Source organism: Rhea americana, unplaced genomic scaffold, assembly GCF_003343005.1.
Source record: "Rhea americana isolate MKP2758 unplaced genomic scaffold, rheAme1 scaffold_135, whole genome shotgun sequence".
Classification (NCBI taxonomy): Eukaryota; Metazoa; Chordata; class Aves; order Rheiformes; family Rheidae; genus Rhea; species Rhea americana.
The window spans coordinates 1,109,793-1,129,858 of NW_028185428.1; the positions used below are offsets into that span (position 1 = coordinate 1,109,793).

Below are 20,066 nucleotides of genomic sequence, written 5' to 3' on the forward strand. Positions count from 1 at the left end.
ATTACGGTAGTACTTCTATCCAGAGTTATTAATGGCTAGATCTTATATTTCACTTATTTTCCCCCTTGGGTATCAGTTACAAGTGCAAAATCATACCCAAGAGCCATGGTGAACAAAAACCAGCTCCTTTGGGTCCATCCATTGTTGCATCTTGGAGAGGGATGGGGGAGGAAAGTGGAAGGACTCTTCGCCTCTCMGACCCCAGCAATGCAGGACCTGGAAACTTCCCAAGCCAGAGCTGGGTCTTGATGGGCTTTTCTTTCACAAATTTGTTTAATCACTTTTTGAACTCAATTTTTATGCTTTTTGGCCCACTGAGCATCCTGTAAAAGGTGCCAGTTGGCAGGACTGGAAGCTGAAAGAATTCGTCTTATCTCCAAAGCAGGTCTGCTAGTGACAGGACAGGATTTTGCCAACAAGTTGCTTTGCCAACTTGCTATAGGCTTGAGTTAAATTCACCTCTATTTACCTGCTGAGGGATGAGAAGGTAACTTTGTCTTTGTGGCCTGRTCAGAAAAGAGGAAATCTCTTGCTGGACCCTGACAAGTTGGGGTGCAGCAGCTGTGGGGAATTCATAGKATGTGTCTGTGGGTGCTCGATGGAGAGTCTCTCCTGTCTTGTAAAATGGGAAGCCATACACAGCCAGCCTAGATGGAAACTTTCATGCAACTGTGGGCCAAGCTCCAACACAGGAAATGCCCTGACAGCTTATACCAAGGGAGACCCTCTGGCAGCAGCACCCTGAGCCCAGGGGTTCAATGGATAACAGCTCCTCTGAAGGCCATCAGATCCATCGGAGAGAGAGCTGACCTGGAGTGGGCTCAATATCTTCTTCATATCCTACTGATTTAGTTTGGGTTGACTTCAGCAGCTCTCTGTTGGAAGGAAAAGTCAGGGAAAGGCATCACTCAGTGACTGCTGTGTATTGAGTTGAAGGGAGGAGAAAGAATGTAACAGTGTTTTGTTTTTTCTGATGTAAAAATAAGACTTTTTGCTACCAAACAGCAGTACTAAGAGTAATTTGTTGTGGATCTGCTGATATTTTTCTTCTTTGCTGGAAAAGATCTTCCCTCTAGATGTGTAGGATTTCGGCAACAGTAAGGACAACTTGTGGTATATAGCTCCTGCTATATAGTGGGTGGGAGGGGAAGCTTCCTGGTGCTTGTGTTCACAAAAATAGGTTTAATTTCTGATGCTCAGTTTAGAGGAAGCAGCACATTGTATCATGTTCTTGTTTTAAATATGTTTGCTTTTAAATCTGAGTTTCAGCCAAGTGTGCTAATTCAGAAGGGTCTTTAAGTTTTTCWAATGCTTCTAATGTTACCACTCTTTGTAGCTGACTTTGGAGTGTCTGCCAAAAACATGAAAACCTTGCAGAAGCGAGATTCCTTCATTGGAACCCCTTACTGGTAGGTGAYCTGCTTTGTAAGAAATCCAGCATTGAGAAGGTGCTGTGGGACCCCTTCACTTTTCTGAAAGTTAGCCTTGCTTAGAGACATGGATCTGCTAGTATTTGGGATCTGCCAAGCCATGCTGCCTTACTGAGCATGGATGGAAGGATTTTACCGAGGAGTTTGGGCYGGCACTATCAAGTCCAAGGTTTTCCCTTGTCCAGCAGGAGCAATGGGGAGCGTCAGCAGAGTGGTCATGGTGTCGTGAGCCAGCCAAGAGGCTGCAGCTCTCGAAACTTGGAGGAACACGGGACATACGTGTTTGCGTGTGTGCTCTYGCTGCTCTCCCTTCCCTGGGTGGCCGCCTGTGCTTTGAAGCAGCTCAAGTACATGAGAACAACTCCTTGCTGCAGAAATGTAATCTCTAAATCAWCCAACTTGATGAAGGAATGGATTCAGCAAGTATTAATTTATTGTCTGAAACAATGTCCATGCCAGATGTGAATGGCCTGAGGGTTTTCACAGGCTATCTCTGCTGGTCAGAGGAAGAAGGAGGAGGTTGGATCATTCCCTTAAGAAAAGATGCTACTTCTTCCTAAACCTGGAGCTAGGAAGAAAGGCCATTTTTATGCCATGCTGCAGATTATTTAAAGTATTTAATCATTGTCATGAGGCTCATAGGCATGGCAACGGCTGTGGTGTAATCCCTTACCATCTCTGCTCCTTGCTCTGCCTCTTGCAGGATGGCCCCAGAGGTGGTGATGTGCGAGACCATGAAAGACACTCCTTATGATTACAAAGCTGACATCTGGTCCCTGGGAATTACACTGATCGAAATGGCCCAGATCGAGCCACCCCATCATGARCTCAACCCCATGAGAGTCCTGCTGAAGATTGCCAAGTCTGACCCTCCCACTCTCAGCTGCCCTTCCAAATGGTAAGGTGGAGCCTGCTGCCACCCACATAGGGCCTGGTCCTGGGTTCCCAGAAAGATGCACACTGTGATTTGTACTGTGGGCTGGAAGGACTCCTCTTGGGGGTAGACCTGGGCAGCAAAGCCAGGAATGTGCATCTCTCTCCAACATTTACATAATATTTGAGGAGAGAAAATTAGACCTTTATAACAGGATTACTCAATTTGACATCCTGATGTAGAATTCTAGTTGTATTTTAGGTCCAGTTTGCGTTAGGGCCCCAAAAGCACTCTTGTCTATAGGCAGACTCCTCAGCTGGGAAGGGCTGATGGAGAAGGAGCTGCCCAGGGCCATGTCTACACTGTCAGTCAGGACAGCGTGGAGGGAGCTGCTGTCATGCTCTGCAGGGCTGGGCACCTGCAACCCTGAAGCAAGGACGATCCCCTGATCATTTTCAGGGTAAGGAGAAGCATCCCATTCTTGTATGAAAGGCAAATTTCCCTCTGAACCTGGAGATGACCAAGAGAGAGAATTCCAGAATTCCTTTCCTGGAGTTTGGAAAGCTGCTACAGCATTTAAAACAATCCARTCATTTCACTTTCTCCTTTTTTTTCCTATCATGACTAAATCCACTGTACAATAGGCAGTAGCAAATTACTGGGAGAGCACTGGAGCCACAAGTGTGGCTACAGGGGCTCCAGTTAGTAGGCAGGAGTCCTGGAAAAGTGAGCCTGCCACAAACAGCCTCCCAAGCAGAGTGAGATGCCTCCTCCAGAGCGGTGAAGGAGCTAGAAGGAGATCTGGGAAAAACTTGGTACCTAGGAGGTGCTCTGGACAGGCCCTCACATGGCTTCTGGGTTTCTTCACAGCTGTCGTTTTACCCCAGTGGTCGGGGTGTAAGGACAGGTYCTGGAGCATCCTTGTCCAGCACAGCTCCACCAATGGGCTCTCTCTGTGAAGGCAGTGGTTGGCATCCTCTCCCCATCTCTCTAGCCTTGGCTGCATGGCACAGTGGCTGCGCTCGGTCCTGCCATTTGTTGTCATCACTATTAAAGGAAATGCTAGTCCCTCAGTTGGCCAAATCACTGATTCTTCTGAAATTAATCACAGTAATCGACCACGGCCTTTAGCATGTTAAGAATCCAAGGGTGATTGTGACCAGACACAAACTGAGGGACAGCTTGCAAAGAGAGCAAGCAAGCCTGCATGGAGTTTGAGGCTTTTCCCTCTTCTGAGCTTCTCACCAATGTGTTTTCAAAGGTCCCTGGAATTCAGAGACTTCTTGAAGATTGCTCTGGACAAGAACCCGGAGACCCGGCCAAGTGCAGCACAGCTGCTGGAGGTAGGGACGAGCACCAGCCCTGAGCTGGATCCATGGCTTGTGTRTGTATCTTCACAGGTCTTTAGGTGTCTGGACCACCCATGTTTGTACATCCTGGTTCTCTTTTTGTTGTTGTTGTTGTGGTTTGGGGTTTTTTTTTTTGTTTGTTTGGTTGTTTATTGATCAACCCCAGACTGGTTTAAAATCATTTTGTCCTTGCTTAGAAAGTGCTCAGTACTCTTCAGTCACTACAATGCTCCAGGGAGGAGTAGTGATGTTTTCCTGATTGGAGCCAACTGCAGAGCTCCTAGAAATGGAACAGAAATGGTCTTCCATTTCTTAAAAAGCCAATGTGGCAGCCAGCTTGCATTATGCCAAGTTTAAATTAAACTCTTTTCCTTTACTTCCATCCTGTCCTCTTCAAAAATAGCAATAAAAATCTGGAAAATGCTTTCTTTCTGCTGATTGCAAATGCTCTGATAAATCTGCAGTGCTGTCACATTTGCATGCTGCATGTCCTGCACATTGGTCATTTGGGCATCTTGTCCGACTTAGCGTCTTCTGGGCCTCACTAATCGGCCTCTGATCTGGAAAGCAGATCTGTCCCAGATGTGCCTGAGGTAGGCAGGAGGGGAGCGCTGCGGCTTGCAGTTGTCACACCGAGGAGTTCAAGGAGGCTGTATGTTTACCCGAGTCAACAAGAGGAAGTGTACAATACAGTCCGCAAACCAGAGGGACTCCCTGGCCTCTCGACGAAACTTTACACAAACACATTGCTGTGTGTGCTGAGGGATTCAAGCCCAGTTTCAGCTGAACCTCCCCCCAGCTCTGTTTGCACACGTGCTTCCTGCAGAATCCGCTCTTCCCTCCGCTGCAGGAGGCTCCCTGCAGATTCAGGAGACCTGAACTCTAGGCTCCAGCCCTCCTGTGTCATGGAGAGGACATCTTTAATAGATGGCTTCTGCAGCAAGAGCCCCTTGTTTAAATGGAGCTGTTGCTTTTGTTTGGTGGATGTTGACATAAAGCAGCCTTGCGGAGCACTGCACTTCGAACATCTGTGTACAGGGCTGGTGCTTAACCTCYGCATCCGTTTCTTTCTCTCTTGCATATGTGCTGGACAACGCTGTAAATTCTTTTACAGGGTTATGTCTAGTAACACTGGTAGGAACCACGTCCCTAGGTCTTTATAATTTTTTATATGGAAGAAAGGCTTCTTGCCTGCCATGGTGATGCCAGCCCTGCAGTTTCTGTCCAGTTGCTCCAGCATGGCCTTGCACAACCCCTTCGTTGCCTTCCTAACGTGCACGTGTCRTGCTTGGCTTTCCAGCATCCCTTCGTTAGCAAGATCACCAGCAACCGGGCCCTGCGTGAGCTGGTGGCAGAGGCAAAAGCTGAGGTGATGGAAGAAATCGAAGACAGCCGCGAGGAAGCAGAAGAGGATGAGTCGTCCGAGTCCACCTCTGTGAGCACTTCGCCCTCCTCCCCATCCCTGTGCCAGGGAGGTTGCCACTTCTTTTTGAGGGGTGGTGGGTTCGTGGTACAGAGCGCGGCTGCTGTGCGGGAAGGAGCCCAGCACTTTCCTTGGCTCTAAAAGGCTGATTAATAATGATTTCCACACTCCCCCCAAAGACTCCCCTGGACAGAAGGCTGCTGCAGCGTTAGGTCCATTCAGGTGGACAGGAAAGCGGTTGCTCGGTCAGGGAGGGACTGTTTTCCCGTGGCTGCCAAGGGCATGGCGAAACAATGGTGCTGGCTAGTGGCCAAGCTTCCCTTTCGTAGGAGAGACTTGCAAAAATCTGCTGCCGTGAGCAAGAACTGGGCATTTCGCTGAAGGATGGAGGGTCTGGGTCYTCTGCGGCTGCTGGCTGCCTCCCCACCCCATCTGTGCAGGCAGTGCTGTCAGCGTGGGGTTCGTGGGTGATTGGCAGCTGGACTGACAGCCCCGTTATCAATTTGTTTCCAGCTGTTGCAGTGTTGCTGAAAGGAGGTGCCTGTGCAAGGGAGGAAGCAGAGGTGCTGCTGTCTTGAGATAGGTCACCTTTACAAAGGAAAATAGCCAATTCTGACCTAGACCAGGACCTAAAATAGGTTGGCTGACCTGGTGACCCAGCAGTACATGGGCTCTGTGTGGGAAGAGCTCTGAACGCTTTGGCATGGAGATGCATGGTGCTTTCTAATTCCACGAGAGGGTAGGAAATGCCACCCGCTTTCCTGGCCACAGAAAGAAACAATGACTAGACCCTTAAAAAAAAAAAAAAAAGAAAAGAAAAAAGAAAAGGGCCGAGTGCAGGTTTGAGAAGCTGGAGTGGAAGAAGCAAGGATGTGTGGCCATGGCATGACAGTGAGGTCATTGCCAGCTCTAGGACAGAGCCTGGCAAACCCCCTGTGTCAGGTCTCCTGGAAGGGAGATGGGGCTGCCTGAGCAGCTCTGCTGGCAGAGATGCCAGGACTTCCCTGACCCATGGCAAAGGACAGTGATTAGCCCATGCTACTGTTAGCCAAGAGAAAAGGGGTTCAATATGGAAAATTCTAGCTTGTCTCTGAAGAATTTGTGGTTCTCAGAGTTTCCTCTTTCCTTCCAATAATGTTCATAGTGCTCGGGACCACATACCTGTATAAAGATACAAATATCCCAGGACAGATGTCTCAAAGAGACAATTTTCTCCTAATAACTCTTTAGCTGTGGGTGGCTTCACTCTGAGATGTGAAAACTTATGACTCTTGCAGTTGTGTTAAAATGATGTTGAGAGCTCAGCAGGGGACACATAGGTTGTATGTTCCCTTTGCCCAAGAGAAAATGGCCATGACGCTTACTTTTGGGCCTGTGTTTCTGGATCTGTGCTTGCATCTGGATTTCTGCTTCCCCATCCATGACCCTCTCTTCCTGCTTTCTGTGCAAAACCCAACATCTTCCCTTCTGTGTTCTTTCAGCCCTCCGGTAAGCACAAGCGGGATCCCTCCGAAGTGAGTCAGCTGAGTTTTGATGGGGAGCAACCTCCAGACTCTTCCTCACCTATGATAGTTAATGGGTCCATGGAGACTGGAAAGGAGAATGCAGATGGACAGAGTGATAAAATGAAGGGAGATGAAGGGATAAGCAGTGACAACAAAAAACTGGAGAGCAGCCACTCCACGAAAGCTATCACCAGCAAYGCTGCCACTGGCACAGAGGGTGGGGAAATCACCTCCAGCACCCAGAGCAAGCTGAGTAGCTCAACCAAAATGAATAAGCAGCCAGAGCCAGCCAGCAAGGAGCAGAAAAGCATTGGGGACCGGCCAGAGAGCTGCCACTTGGAAAACTTCACAGAAGATAAACTTGCCAACGGGAGCTTGGATTCCCCGGCTCCATTTTCTAGCAACCGGTGCAAAAGGGATTCGGATTCTGGCAGCACTTCAGCTTCAGAAAGCATGGACCTCACCATCTCGCTGTCTGCTGACCTGTCCCTCAACAGAGAGAGTGGTTCACTGTCTCTGAAGGTGGGTGGTGGGTAGAGGGTATAGAGACAGAAGGGGGGCAAACTCCTTATTAAAAAGAGGTGKTTTTTTTCTTTTTAGCTAAGTTTATTATCCCTGAAGTTCAGATTCCTTCCTTGGGAGGCTGTGCACACGCATACACCTGCAATAGCCCATTAGACTGTCTCCTGGCTCTGTAAGATTTTTAATCTAGATAATGTTGGTCTTTGACTATATGAGGGAAAAAATGAATTGGCCCTAGTTTGCCATGTTCCTGGAAATCCAAGTGTCCTGGTGAGTGGATAAAATAGGAGAGCACACAGAGGCTGGAGCAGGATGGATGGTCTAGGAATCTGGCTTTCAATCCCTAAGCGTGATGCTGAAGCAGCCAGGTGCCATCCCATAGGGAGTTTTTTTTCAGTGACATAGCCACAGAGACTTGCCACAGTGCCCTTGATTCCAGCTTCCAAGCTTGGAGATCTGCAAATAACTGTAGGGTCAGAAAGGAGGGAGGAATCCTATCTCCAGGCAAAGCCTTGAACGGTTTGTTTTCATTTTCTATGGGATGCTGGTCCCAGCTGAGCGTGGAAGTAGGCTAGGCTGAGCTCAGGATGGTGAGGCTGCCTGTGGCAGCATGGCACAGAACGCAACACGAGGTAGAGCTGTGCCACAGGCACGTGGCATGTCCTTGAAGGCAAGAGAAGCACTCAGGGGACCTGTTGCAGCTACATGTGTCCTTTGCTGTCCCAGGCCACAGAAATCTAATGAAAATCCAACAGTCTGCAGTTAATTTGGGTCTCTGACAAACCTGAAGTAACTGTCGCTGACCTGGCTTTTGCAGTCATACACAGGCTGAGCAAGCTCTAACGTGGAAATCCAAAATATGATTTCCTAAATTTTATATGTTGTCAATCGTTCTACTTCTCTTGCTTAAAACTCTTGGTCCAAGGAGACAGCTTGTTTGGACTGGTGCACTTTTTGATTTTTCCAGCCTGCCATATTCTGGCCTGGTTTGCATCAAACTTGCACTAAGACCTCCCAGGCTTCTTGGCTTCTTTTTTAAGGTTTTCTGGAGACTGGGAATGTTTGTGAGCCTGAACACTCCAGGTCAGCATGGCTTTGACTGAAGATGCAAAATAACTGGAACGTTATTTGCTGAGCTTCAGATGAAGTAATGTGTGTGACTTGAAGAGGCAGAGATATGTGTTGCACAAGATCTTTATCTAATTGCCTGCAAGAGTGAGAGTTTCCTGGCATATAAATATGCCCAAATACCATTCTCAGCAAAACGTTCTCACCTCCTCTCTCCTGCTGCGAGCATGATAGCTGACCTCCCCACCAGGAGCCTACAGTTCATGTGGCGCTGTTAATGGGGGAAGCGTGATGCTCTTATAGAGTAGCTCACCCCTCTTCACTACCTTTGCTTGCATTTTCTCTTTGCCAGGCACATTGTAGCAAGAGAAGGGACAGCAAAGAGTTAAACCATTTCTGATATGAGCATTAGTTGTAAATGCTTTTTACTACATGATAAACTGCAAAGTTAAGTTGACTTTTTTATTCTCAGACTCCTTTTCCATTTGCTTGTAAGTTTGCTTCCATTTTTTTTTCTTGGAAAGATTAGGGATAAGAAATCTACAGGTGAGTTTGGGAGGCTGCAGATGGCAGGGAAAGCAATCAGAAATAAGACACAAGCAGGAGGGACAGATAGGGTTTTGGATAGGCAAACCAAGCTTTCTCGGACACAGCTTACTGATTGTGCAGGAGATCTTGATTTTGAGCATCTAACTTGAATTTTGAATGCCTGATCTGCATGAGTACTGAGTGTTCAGAGCTTCAGCTAAAACCCTTGAGAGCTGGAAGGGACATGCAATGATGTACACTGCAAAATGTGCTCAAAGTGGGCAAACACAGTCAGTGTCCCAAGTGACCTGTTTCTCACAGTCAGTTTGCTGTGCTTGGAGTATAATTTATCTCACAGAAGTGTCATGAAAATACATTTACTCGTGTTCAGCAGAGGATCTTGACCCTCTACCAAGGGATGACAGAAAAAGCCAGGAAAAAATGAATAATTCTAGTTGTAGATCTAAGTTTGAATAGCCTCATGAATAATATAGGGAGCCATGTGCTCGGCAGCAGAGGAAGAGCCCTGCAGCACGGCTCGGGGCCCCCGCGCCATCCGGGCTGCTAGAGCTCCACCAAGGTGAGCTCACATGGACAGGGTCTGAGTCACCGTGCCAAACGGGCACTGTGGGCGGCTCAGCCATGCTAATATTGGCATTTTCTCATTTCTCAAATGACGGATTTTTAGCCTGCTGTTTGAATGCAATTTGGGGCAGTAAGGGCCTTAGTGACTGAACTAGTCTCAYGCCAAACTTTTTGCCCCTGTTTCGCCATTGTGGTTTAACCACGCATGTACTAGGATGTTGTTCCACAGTTAGGCTTGCCCTCAAGGTTTCTTTGGCTCACTACAGCAAGCTCTTTGGGCTCACTAAGCCTTGGGCTTTCGGGGCCCATGGGAAGCTCTTGTGCCACCTTCTCTGTAGCAGTGATGATAGTAAAAGCAAGAGAAGAGCAAGAAGACTTTGGAGAGTGCTTGCCCATTCCACTGCTGTGCCTTCCCTATAGGGCTGTGTGGTTTAAGTCATTCATGTCCTTACTTTTCTGCCAAAGAAACTAACTGTCTGGACCCAGTCCTGCAGCCAGGCTCTGTATGTCGATCGGAGAGGAATGCGCACTAGCTGTGGTGTTGCTGAGAGAGAACACTGCTCCTGGCAGTTGTTTCTACCTACCCTAGTGAAAGTGAGCCTGGCTGTGCTTCGTGGAGGTCACTGAGGGGCTTTGAGCTGCTTGTGATTAGCTAAGTACTGTAATGAGAGCCAGAGGGACATAMGTTCTGCATCCTTAGGCAAGTTTGGCTTGTTTCCACGCAGCTCTGTCTGGAACTGCAAGCCTGACATAGAGGCCTTGCCTGCCTTGGATCTGCAGGTGTGCTGGGAGGACCTGAGGGTTAGATGGCCCTGGAGGTTTAAAGAGTAGCATTGCAAACTTCACATTTTGTAGATTCCTAGACACTGCAATTCCCTGCAGTCCCAGKGTCCTCCATCAGTCTCCACTTCAGTTAGACAAAACAGGGAAGGGTCCTCAGGGTGATGGGTTGTCTCTCTTCCAGATCATGTTTCTGGAGGGTGGAAATTACAATATACTGCATCATGATAGTAAACAAAGAATGTATGCTTTGAACTGGAATTCCAAATCTGCTGATGATTTTTGCTTGATGCAGTTTCCTTGCTTATGCTCTTTAWTAGCAACAGCATGAAAGTTGCTGTTAGACTTTCAGCTGTAGCGTCCTGCATGGTAAGCCAGGKAGCTCACTTCACAGCCTCTCTCTTTCTTCCCCTGCGGAATATCAGGATTCTCGGATGCAGAAGAAGACGCTGAAGCGGACTCGGAAGTTCGTGGTGGACGGAGTGGAAGTAAGCGTCACCACCTCAAAGATCATCAGTGAGGATGAGAAGAAAGATGAAGAGATGAGATTTCTCAGGTAAGCTGGTCACCAAGGCTGAGGGGAACGCATGGTGGCTAGCTGGGACGGGTGTTTTTTCTCCACAAGCAAACCCAGGGGCGACCAGAATTCTTTCCACTGTCTGCCTTCTCTGTGAAACGTGGTAACTAAGAGGTCCAGCTCAGACAGGACAACTATCCAACATGAGCATCACTTTAGGCTTTAGCCTTTTCTTGGCTRCATTTGTGCTGAGCGCAGGGCTCTCTGTACCCACATATCCTGAGTTCTCCATACATGGGAATGAGGGATGCATCTCAGGGATAAAATGTGGCAAGGCTGTGATATGGGAAGCTTGTGCTAGCTGGCTCTATCCTGAGTCTGGTCTGGGAATGATCAAATGCTTGTTTCCAGGGTTATGGAGGCATTAGCTCGATGGAAGTAAGCATAGAAAATTTCTCAAAATGTTTGTATTCCTTTTGTTCTTGTATCTCCCCCTTCATTAACAAGAAGACCCAAGCGGTTGTAAACTCTTGGAATACCACTTAATATTCACAGCATGTCCTCCCCACTTAAACCTTTTTGATTCCACTGCAGATGCCATTTGAGCCTTCAAACCTCAGTAAACCTTTCTCAGGGAAAGAAAGGACTGTTTCTAGCTCTGTTACTATTTGTAGCAAGAATGAAATGAAGAGGCCCATTAAAGAATTAAAATACAAATTGTTTGGCTTGATTCACTGTTCCAGGCTTCATCTGTGCTGCCTAAAGGATTCCCTGAGAATATAATCTGTCCCAAGCACAGCATGTCACCATAGCACCCTTATTTCTAGTCTCTAACGGAAGTACATGTAGTAGCTCATTAGCTACTCCTTGTGAGAAGCATATATAACCCAGATGTACCTGGGGAGCACACATCTCRGTGTGCAGGGACTTCACAGCCAGGGCGCTCTCCTCTTGCAGGTGTGGTTGCATCCCTGAAAACAGGCTCTTCCTTTTAATAGTCTGCCTCCTCCTGTGACCTACAAGGTGGAAGAAGGCACAGAGAGGCTTGGGTTGAAAAGCATCAAGTCCCTGAACATCTTTCGGAAGCAGTTATTCTGCTGGGGCTAGCTAGCAGGCATAATGAACTCTCCTGCCATATTGTTTTGCACTTAAGGGTCTTATTTCTGACTTTTTGGAACACACCAAGATACTGATTTGAAGGCGGGATTACAAGTGAGCATGTCATGCTGGGCCAATTGATTTAATGGAGCTAGAGTTTGTTTTGATGAAAGAAATTGCTCTAAAGTGATTTTCCCAACAGGGCTCCTAGAGAGAGTTGTATTAAGTGTGCAACACTAATGCACAGCAGCAGAGGTCATGGTGGGGATTCTGCATAGGAAAGTTGCTACTGCTTTCCCTCTCGAGGGGCACATCAGTGACTTACAGCTCAGTCAAGCATAGACTTGCCAAATGGGCTCAGACACTGGGCAGAGACTCCTTTTTACTGGATGTAAAGTTGCATGAATACATGAGTGGAGTGATACATACATAAGCCAGAATTTGTGGAAACCACCCTTTTTGCCATCCAGTTATGAGCAAGAATGAATGCTGAGCAYGAGGGCCAGGCCAGGGCAACACAAGCTTGTCTTGAGCTGTGTTTTGAAGACCAGTATGCACTAGACTGGACAGCAGGACAGGTGTCTTCGATCTTGGCGGGGAAAGTATTGCCTGCAGCATCACTTTGGGAGATTTCTCAAGGCTTGCTTGAGAAGTTTTAAATAGCAGTAGGCTTACCTGCAAAAATTAACAGTTGGCTAACAGTTAATGCAATTAACRTCTGGTGTCACAGAGCACGAGAGCACGTCAGTCAGTAGGCATTCACCTTCTGCCTGAGCTCATAGTGAGAGTGGCAGAGTGCTAAGGGATGGCCATGCAATTTGCTTTTACTGCTGTAGTGCTCTGGTTATCAATTCTGCCGTTCCTGCTCGGGTGCATAGCTCTGAACTTGTCTGACTGTGTCTTTCTCTCTCCCCCTCCTTTTTAACTCTCTGTAGGCGCCAGGAGTTGCGGGAGCTGCGTCTCCTTCAGAAAGAGGAGCATCGAAACCAGGCCCAGCTCAACAGCAAGCACCAGCTGCAGCTGGAGCAAATGCTCAGGCGCTTTGAACAAGAATTGACGGTACATGGGTAGGGGAAGGGGAAGCTCATAAATAGCAACTGATTTGACTTCTCCTTTGCAAATGCCCTGCAAACCCTCTCACAAGACAGTGCTATCTAGGTTGTAGCAATCCTGGGACACCATGTCCGCAGTGAGCTGAAAAACCCTTCCGACATTTGAAGGACTGGATGCATTTGTCAAAGACAGAGYCTTTTGTGGGCATTGATCACGTGCRGCCTGCAGCGTAGGAAGCGCTAACGGCCATTGCCCGGGTGGGAGTAGCAGGGGAAGAAGTGCTCTGGACTTTCCCTCTTTAATGCTTTTTCCTTATATGTCTCTTTGAGGCTACTGTGAGAAACAGATTGTAGTGCTGTTGTATCTCATGGGAAAGGGCCCTGTAAATAAGAAAGCAGTGTGGCCAGCATGTGGGAGCAGAAAAACTGGAAAGTCTTTGGGCACAAATTGAATAAAGATCAACAGGGTTTAAGTACTTAGTCCTTCTTTGTGGAGCTTACGTTGAAGTAAAATAATTCTGTAGGTAAGTCACCTCTTTAAAACTTCCAAGAGCCATCTTTTAAAGACCTCTTTCTTAATTCACCTAACGTGTACGTTTGGTAATCCCATCTTCTCCTGGCAGGGTGAGAGAAGCTTCATTCAGTTCCTATGTTCTCTTACATTTCTAAAGTCTTGACATGCCACATCTGTGAATTCCTGTCTTAGCAAGTCACTTCTTATTTGTAAGATTTGTTCACAGCACTGTGCGATGTGCAAAAACCCTGAATGTGCTTCCTGTACTGTTTCCCTGCGGCACTTAGCAGTCTGCACCCATTAACACTGGTGTGCTCTGCCTCTGCTGCTTGAGAAGAGAAAGAGGCTGGACTTGGATGCAGAGGGGCTGTTGGAGTGCAGTGCTCTCACACTTGCAAGTCCGCGTCTGCAGAGCAATAAATGTTGTGCTTGAGCACTGTGTGCTAATATTTTCCCAGAGCAACAGGTCCCAGTGGGATGTTGCAGATCAGGACTCAAGCAAGGAGAGAGGRTTGCAAGGCATCAGCATGAGAATTTGAATGCTTCCTGCTCCCACTAGAAGTAGTTCTGTCCTGTATGCTTCATGTGTCATTTTTGGAAATATATCCTGCCTGTAAAGAGCCTCAATTCATGCAGGGATCCCACTCTTATTTTTTATTTTTTTTTTTAATAATCATTTGGAAGGAACTAAAGTACAAAGGAGGCTTAGTCTGACCTGTATTTCCTTCCCATATAGGCAAAGAGGAAATTCTATGACACCGAACTTGAGAACCTTGAACGTCAGCAGAAGCAGCAAATTGAGAAGATGGAACAAGATCACTCATTGCGCCGGCGAGAGGAAGCGAAGCGCATTCGCATGGAGCAGGAACGGGACCATGCCAAATTTCTGGAGCAGCTGAAGCAGATGAAGAAGGAGGTAAATGGGAAAGGGATGGAGGAAAGATGGTATCCTGCATCTGTTTCTTCCAGGAAAGCATCAGTATTTCTCCACAGTAGATCTTGAGGGGAAAGTGTTTGCTGGTGTTTTAGCACTAAGGTCTTGCTTTTATTTGATATTTTTAAATGATTCCTGAGGTCTAGCTGTTTGGGGACATTAGATGGGGTTCTCTTGGCCTAAAATTACCTGCTGATATATCTCCTTTCCTTACCCTAAAGGTCAAGAACGAGGTTGAAAAACTGCCACGGCAACAGCGGAAAGGAAACATGAAGGTGAAGATGGACGATTTTTCCCAAAAGAAGCAAACCATGGTAAGGCTAAGAGAGGATTGCTCCAGTTCAAAGATTGGAAGGAGTGTAGGAGACAGAAGCATGCATCATTTTGGCCTCCCTCCTTTAGGGATTGGCAGATGTTAAAATTCCACCAGATGCTTGTCACGTTGTAGCAGGAGGGAGGGCTCAAGGTGCTACTGCTGTTTTCTTCTAGGAACAGGAGTTTTTGGCCAAGCAGAAAGAGGATCTGGAGTTGGCCATGAAGAACATAACAGCCCAGAACAAAAAAGAGATTTGTGATAAAGAACGCGAGTGCCTGAACAAAAAGCAGCAGCTCATGAGAGGTGGGTGGCAAAGGCTGAAGGGGAAGAAGGCAGATGCTGTAGCAATAGGTTTATCTGATGCTGGCTCTTCCCACGCAACAGATGCTGTGACAGAGTTGCAAGCTGGCAGGACAGGATTTAGAAAAAACATCCTTGCCAGATCCTGTCTAAATGTTTAACAATAATAATGCTTASCACTTTAATCTTCAAAGCACTTTCCAAATACGAACCAATTAAGCTTCATAATTGCAAGAAATGATTCTCCGATATGGTTTGCAACCAATTTCTCTTGGAAAACAGGTGGTGAACAATCACCCCCTGTGTCTGCTGTGCTGCCTCTGCATGTAGGACTTGCTCATGCTTGGGACGCTGTGTGCGACCAAGCCAGGATGCCAGGGAGGGTTTTGTCCTGACTCTTCTGCCTTGCTCAGATCGAGAAGCCTCCATGTGGGATCTTGAAGAGCATCAGCAGCAGGAAAAACACCAGCTTGTCAAGCAGCAGCTGAAGGACCAGTACTTCCTCCAAAGGCATGARTTGCTCCGGAAGCATGAGAAGGTGAAGAGTTAGCTCCTTCCTCCCCTGGTGCTGTGTGCTGATGGGCACAGTGTGGCTTAGGACACCTTGCATGTCCCTGAAGGGGATTTTTCACTTCCAGGCTTTAAATGGAGGGTGGGTTAGAATTTGAGGKATTTGGTCATTCTTAGTGAAAAGGGACAAGAATAATGCTCAGGTCAGCCTGCTTGCTTTGCATGTATATTCTGTACTGTATAGATATAACTTGCAAGAAGCAACTGTGCACTTTGGGGGATTTTTTGGTAACTTGTCACTGTTCAGTATGTGGGATTAGGGATTTCCACAGCAGCAAGKGAAGACTGGCAGATTTCACAGTCATTTCTGCCCCCTTCTCCTCTGCGTCTGCAGCATTTTCATTAGCAGCCCTCTTTTCTCATTCTCCTCTGTCCCCTGGGGGATGTTTGTCTCCAGCTACCTCCATGCAACTCCCAAGTCTTGCRCTTGTGTGGAGAGCTCTCCAGCTCCCTTTGGTTTCCTCAGCAACTTGCTTGTTGGCCTGACTTGTCTCTTCTCCTCTGATGATTTTTCTTCTGCTCTTGCAGGAAAGGGAGCAAATGCAGCGATACAACCAACGCATGATAGAGCAGCTGAAAATTCGACAGCAGCAGGAGAAAGCCCGGCTCCCCAAAATCCAGAGGAGCGAAGGAAAGACACGCATGGCTATGTACAAGAAGAGCCTTCACATCCACTCCAGCGGGAGCGCAGCTGAGCAGCGGGAGAAGATAAAACAGGTCAGATTGTGTGAAGGGCATCAGGTTTGAGGCTCAGCTTGAGGGTAAAGTATTTCACTGTCCTGCTGGCAGAATGGAGGTTAGAGAGGAAAAGGCAACAGTTCCCAAATGTCTAGCCCAGCGCAGGGAGTTAGGGCTCTCTGCTTTTGTGGCATCARGTATGGTTTTTAGTGTTGCTCCCCATGTGAGTAGCATTGGGAAGCATCCTTCCCCCACCCCCGCCCTTTTTTTTTTTAACTCCTTTTAGATGATAGTGTGAGTTAGTCTCTTAATCAACTTCAGAGATCAGAGCWCCAATGTTTATATAAGTACCTGCGTTTTCCTGTTCCAGTTTGCTCAGCAGGAAGAGAAGAGGCAAAAGGCAGAGCGGCTGCACCAGCAGCAGAAGCATGAGACACAGATGAAGGACATGCTTGCCCAGTGYGAGAGCAACACAAATGAGCTCCAGCAGCTGCAGGTAACCTTGTATCATGGTCTGCCCTTTTGCAGATGCCGATGTGCTGTTTCTGCACCAGTGTAGGGAGCACATCTGATCCCCTGCACAGCCTATACAGCAAGGGCCTGGCTAGCATAATAAATGTGGCTGCAGAGGATTGTGAACTAGAACTGATGTCCTCCCGCTCTTCCTTTAGAAGCTTTAGTGGCTATGTCTAAACGTGTCCTGGAGCTCAGAGCTCTGAATGCCTCTGGCTGATGCAGGTCCTTATTGAGCACAGGGTTTACAGTCCCTGATCTGGTATAATTAATGGGTGTTTTATCATGTGATCTGTATTTAGAATGAAAAGTGTCACCTCTTGATTGAACATGAAACCCAGAAGCTAAAATCCCTGGATGAGAACCACAACCAGCACATGAAGGAATGGCGGGACATGCTGAGGCCACGGAAGAAGGTAGTTCCTGCTCTGTGTGAGCAGGGTGTCCTGCTCAGCTGGTTGGGAGGGACAGTGTCCTAGCTCCAGTATAATCACAAATATATCTCTGATGTGTGTTCCTTTTTGCTTAAGGCTCTGGAGGATGAGCTGAACCAAAAGAAGCGTGAGCAGGAGATGTTCTTCAAGCTGAGTGAGGAGGCAGATGGACCGACTCCGGCATCCCCAACCAAACATGCCAAGTTTGTCCCATTCAGCTCTGCAGAAAGTTTGTAACACCTAGCAGCTGGCAGGCAACCAGCTGGTACTTGCTCTGTCCTCCTTGGCTGCAGGTGGGCAACYTGGACTTGGAAGACCCTCTCAGCAACCTCTTCTCAGAATAGCACCATCCTATTCTCTCGCTCCGCCTGGGTTAAACACAGCCTCTGTCTTAAAGTGTGGGACACTGACAGGAAGTTTTGGTGGCTTTTCCAGGGGCTGGTTTGCTCAGCAAAGCTCCACACTGAGAAGCCTGGGAGGGACCATATCTGTGATCTTCCTTGCACTGTTAGCTGAATTTGAATGCATCACATTTTATGTTGAGCCTGGTGCTCACTGGGCTTGTTAGCTCTGACTGAAGCAATAACAGCTCTGAACAGGAGAAATGGGCAGTAGCTCTTGTACTCTGTCCAGTGGTTATTAGCCTCTTGTCACTGTGGCTGCTTGTCCTCCTGGTCCTCTGTGTCAGGGTAAATGACTTGTCTGTGGCAAAGCAGCTTTGGCATTCTCTTAAGCTAACTTTGGCCTCATGGACCCCCAACACTTGCCCTGGAAGGATTATTTTTACATATTGTGGCCCTTCTTTGCTCAAAGGAAACACAATGGTTTGGATTTTTTCTCTTTAGAGGAGAGAAGGTTGTGTTTTCTCTTTCCCCTTCCTCCCAGTATAGACTGTGCAGGAAGGGGACCAGCTGGGCTTGCTTTACAAGATGCCTCTCCCTCTTTGTTTGCCTTGATTGCTGGTGCACCAGTCCCTCTGGCACCTACCTAACATTATCTGATGAGAGTTTGGAGTACGGCACTGAAGGCTCAGGCTCTCAGACTCACACCCAGCAATATGYGGATCATAAATGAACTGCTCAGCTGGATGAAGGCTTTTGTGTGTTAATGAAGTATGTGTGTATGTGCAGAGGGAGAAGCTTGTAACGGTGTCCAGTTCTGTGGTGACACAGTAAGRTATCGGTCACAATTATGTGCCTTCCAGTCAAGGCAAGTGAGAGAGAGAAGGATTTTATTTCTAGATCTCTTGCAGTCACATGCACCTGCTTGAGCTTTGCTAAGTGCCATATGCATACGGACCATATAGGTCAGCCAGCCTGGTCGCCCTGCCRTCAGGGTTACAGGCTGCAAAGCGCTGTTTGAAAGGAATGAATGAGTCTTGAAGGGAGGGATGCTAGGAAGAGGAAAGACAGTTCACACTGGCTTGTTRCTCTCAGCATGACTTCTTCCACTGATGTCTTATCTTCTTATGATGTGCCACAGTCTGTCTCAGATCATTCTTCTCGCTTTCTACTTGCAGCAGAGGAACAGTGGCATGTCCAGCCCTATGCTTGTCTTTCTGCTGCTTGATGATGTGGTTCAGCTGGACTGCCTTTCTCCACCTGCACAAGCCACTGCTTGGCTGAGCTTCTCGGTAGGCCCTAGAGCATTGTCCTGGACTAGGGGACAGTGACCTCACTGGGCAGCAGCCCTTTTTGCACAACCCCAGTGATCCATGGCATATGGTAGCACATAGATTTTTCTCTTTCTGTTGATCTCTGGACCACATTGTTTATTTTATGCCTGCTTCCCTAGCAAGAAAAAAAAAGGCTATCTGTAGTGGGAAAAAAAAGTTATCTTAAAATCTCGTGTGTTAATTCGGGGGCACACTAGCATTTCAGGAAAAAGGTTTATGAGGTCTTTTGGACTGTATTGGTAAGTATTGGTACTTAGCATGAGGGGCTGGCCTCCAAGGTCTGTAACACCTCTTTATCTGAGGAGTGCATTCATGGCCTATTTAGAGTTTAGAATACATATCAACAAGCTTCATGCAAACCAGTGGGACTGCATCCATTWGGGCCATCCCAAATTTCTTCTGAATCCACACCATTAATATTGTTATTAATAAACAGCCTAGATAGTGATCAAAGGGCTGGGACCCTTTGCAAGCAGACTGCAGAGGGGCTTTTAAGTAACTAGTCTGCATTCCTAGACAGACCACCTGTCCAGCATCAGCTGTACCTTTTGGGTATGATGATACTGCCAGGCTGGGAGCTGATATAAGAACATATGAATGCAGAGGGTTGTTTCTGAACTGGGCAATGCGTCGGTCTGAGCTTTCTAATAACATTAGAAAGGTGTGGTGGCAGCCTCAGGGATTTAATTCCCAGTCCCATGGATGTCAAGTCTGGAGCTACTGAATGAAATGGTTGTTGTCACAGAAATCAGAACCTGATGCCTGGCACCTGCGATCTGCAGAAGGATGTCTCACAGCATACTGTTCATAACATACCTCGTCTAGCTGAAACGTTTCGTAGCCTCCCTGAATGCCTTCTTGAAGCAGCCCAGTAAGAGTCAGTTCTCTGGATGTTGTGCAGCCCTGAGGGTGGGGGCTGCTTCTGGAGGCTTTTAAAGAGCTGATGTGATCTCCCCCCCCATTGTAAATTGGTTGTTCCTTCCTCCAGTCGAGTTTATTTGCAGCCTGGAACTAGCAATGTAAGTTCCCCTTGTGCTAATAAAGGATGGGAATGGTTTTGGCCCCTGTATTTTGCCCCTTCTCTGTCCCTTTGCCAGGCGTGCCATGGCTCTGCACACCGTACCCCTCTCCTAGAAGAGCGCAGGGGAGCACATCTTGCGATAGAAATGTTTACAAGGTGGTAATTTTTTTCCCTGTAAAAARGGGTATTTTGTTGTTTGCTGTTCGGAAGTAACCATGAATAAACTCAATTTATTTTTGAAGGAGGAAGGGACACTTTTTTTTTTTTTTAAACATGGCTTTGAATAAAAGGTTTTTTAATATTTTGTAAAACATCTTTGGTGGGACCACCAAATGTACTATAATGTAATGAGCATTCTAATAAAGTAACAGATTGAGAAA

General features: G+C 47.3%; 1 protein-coding gene across 1 annotated transcript in view; it reads left to right on the forward strand.

The window, feature by feature from the left end:
• STK10 (serine/threonine kinase 10) overlaps nt 1–20,066 on the forward strand; it is a 44,497-nt gene extending 24,431 nt beyond the window's left edge. The window contains exons 5-19 of the mRNA XM_085298126.1: nt 1,337–1,409; nt 2,134–2,328; nt 3,566–3,647; nt 4,954–5,088; nt 6,558–7,103; nt 10,490–10,620; nt 12,615–12,738; nt 13,982–14,161; nt 14,401–14,493; nt 14,669–14,798; nt 15,209–15,333; nt 15,894–16,082; nt 16,414–16,539; nt 16,859–16,972; nt 17,087–20,066. Of these exons, the coding sequence (XP_085154252.1) occupies nt 1,337–1,409; nt 2,134–2,328; nt 3,566–3,647; nt 4,954–5,088; nt 6,558–7,103; nt 10,490–10,620; nt 12,615–12,738; nt 13,982–14,161; nt 14,401–14,493; nt 14,669–14,798; nt 15,209–15,333; nt 15,894–16,082; nt 16,414–16,539; nt 16,859–16,972; nt 17,087–17,227 (2,384 nt within the window). The 3' untranslated portion in view covers nt 17,228–20,066. The remainder of the gene's footprint in view (nt 1–1,336; nt 1,410–2,133; nt 2,329–3,565; nt 3,648–4,953; nt 5,089–6,557; nt 7,104–10,489; nt 10,621–12,614; nt 12,739–13,981; nt 14,162–14,400; nt 14,494–14,668; nt 14,799–15,208; nt 15,334–15,893; nt 16,083–16,413; nt 16,540–16,858; nt 16,973–17,086) is intronic.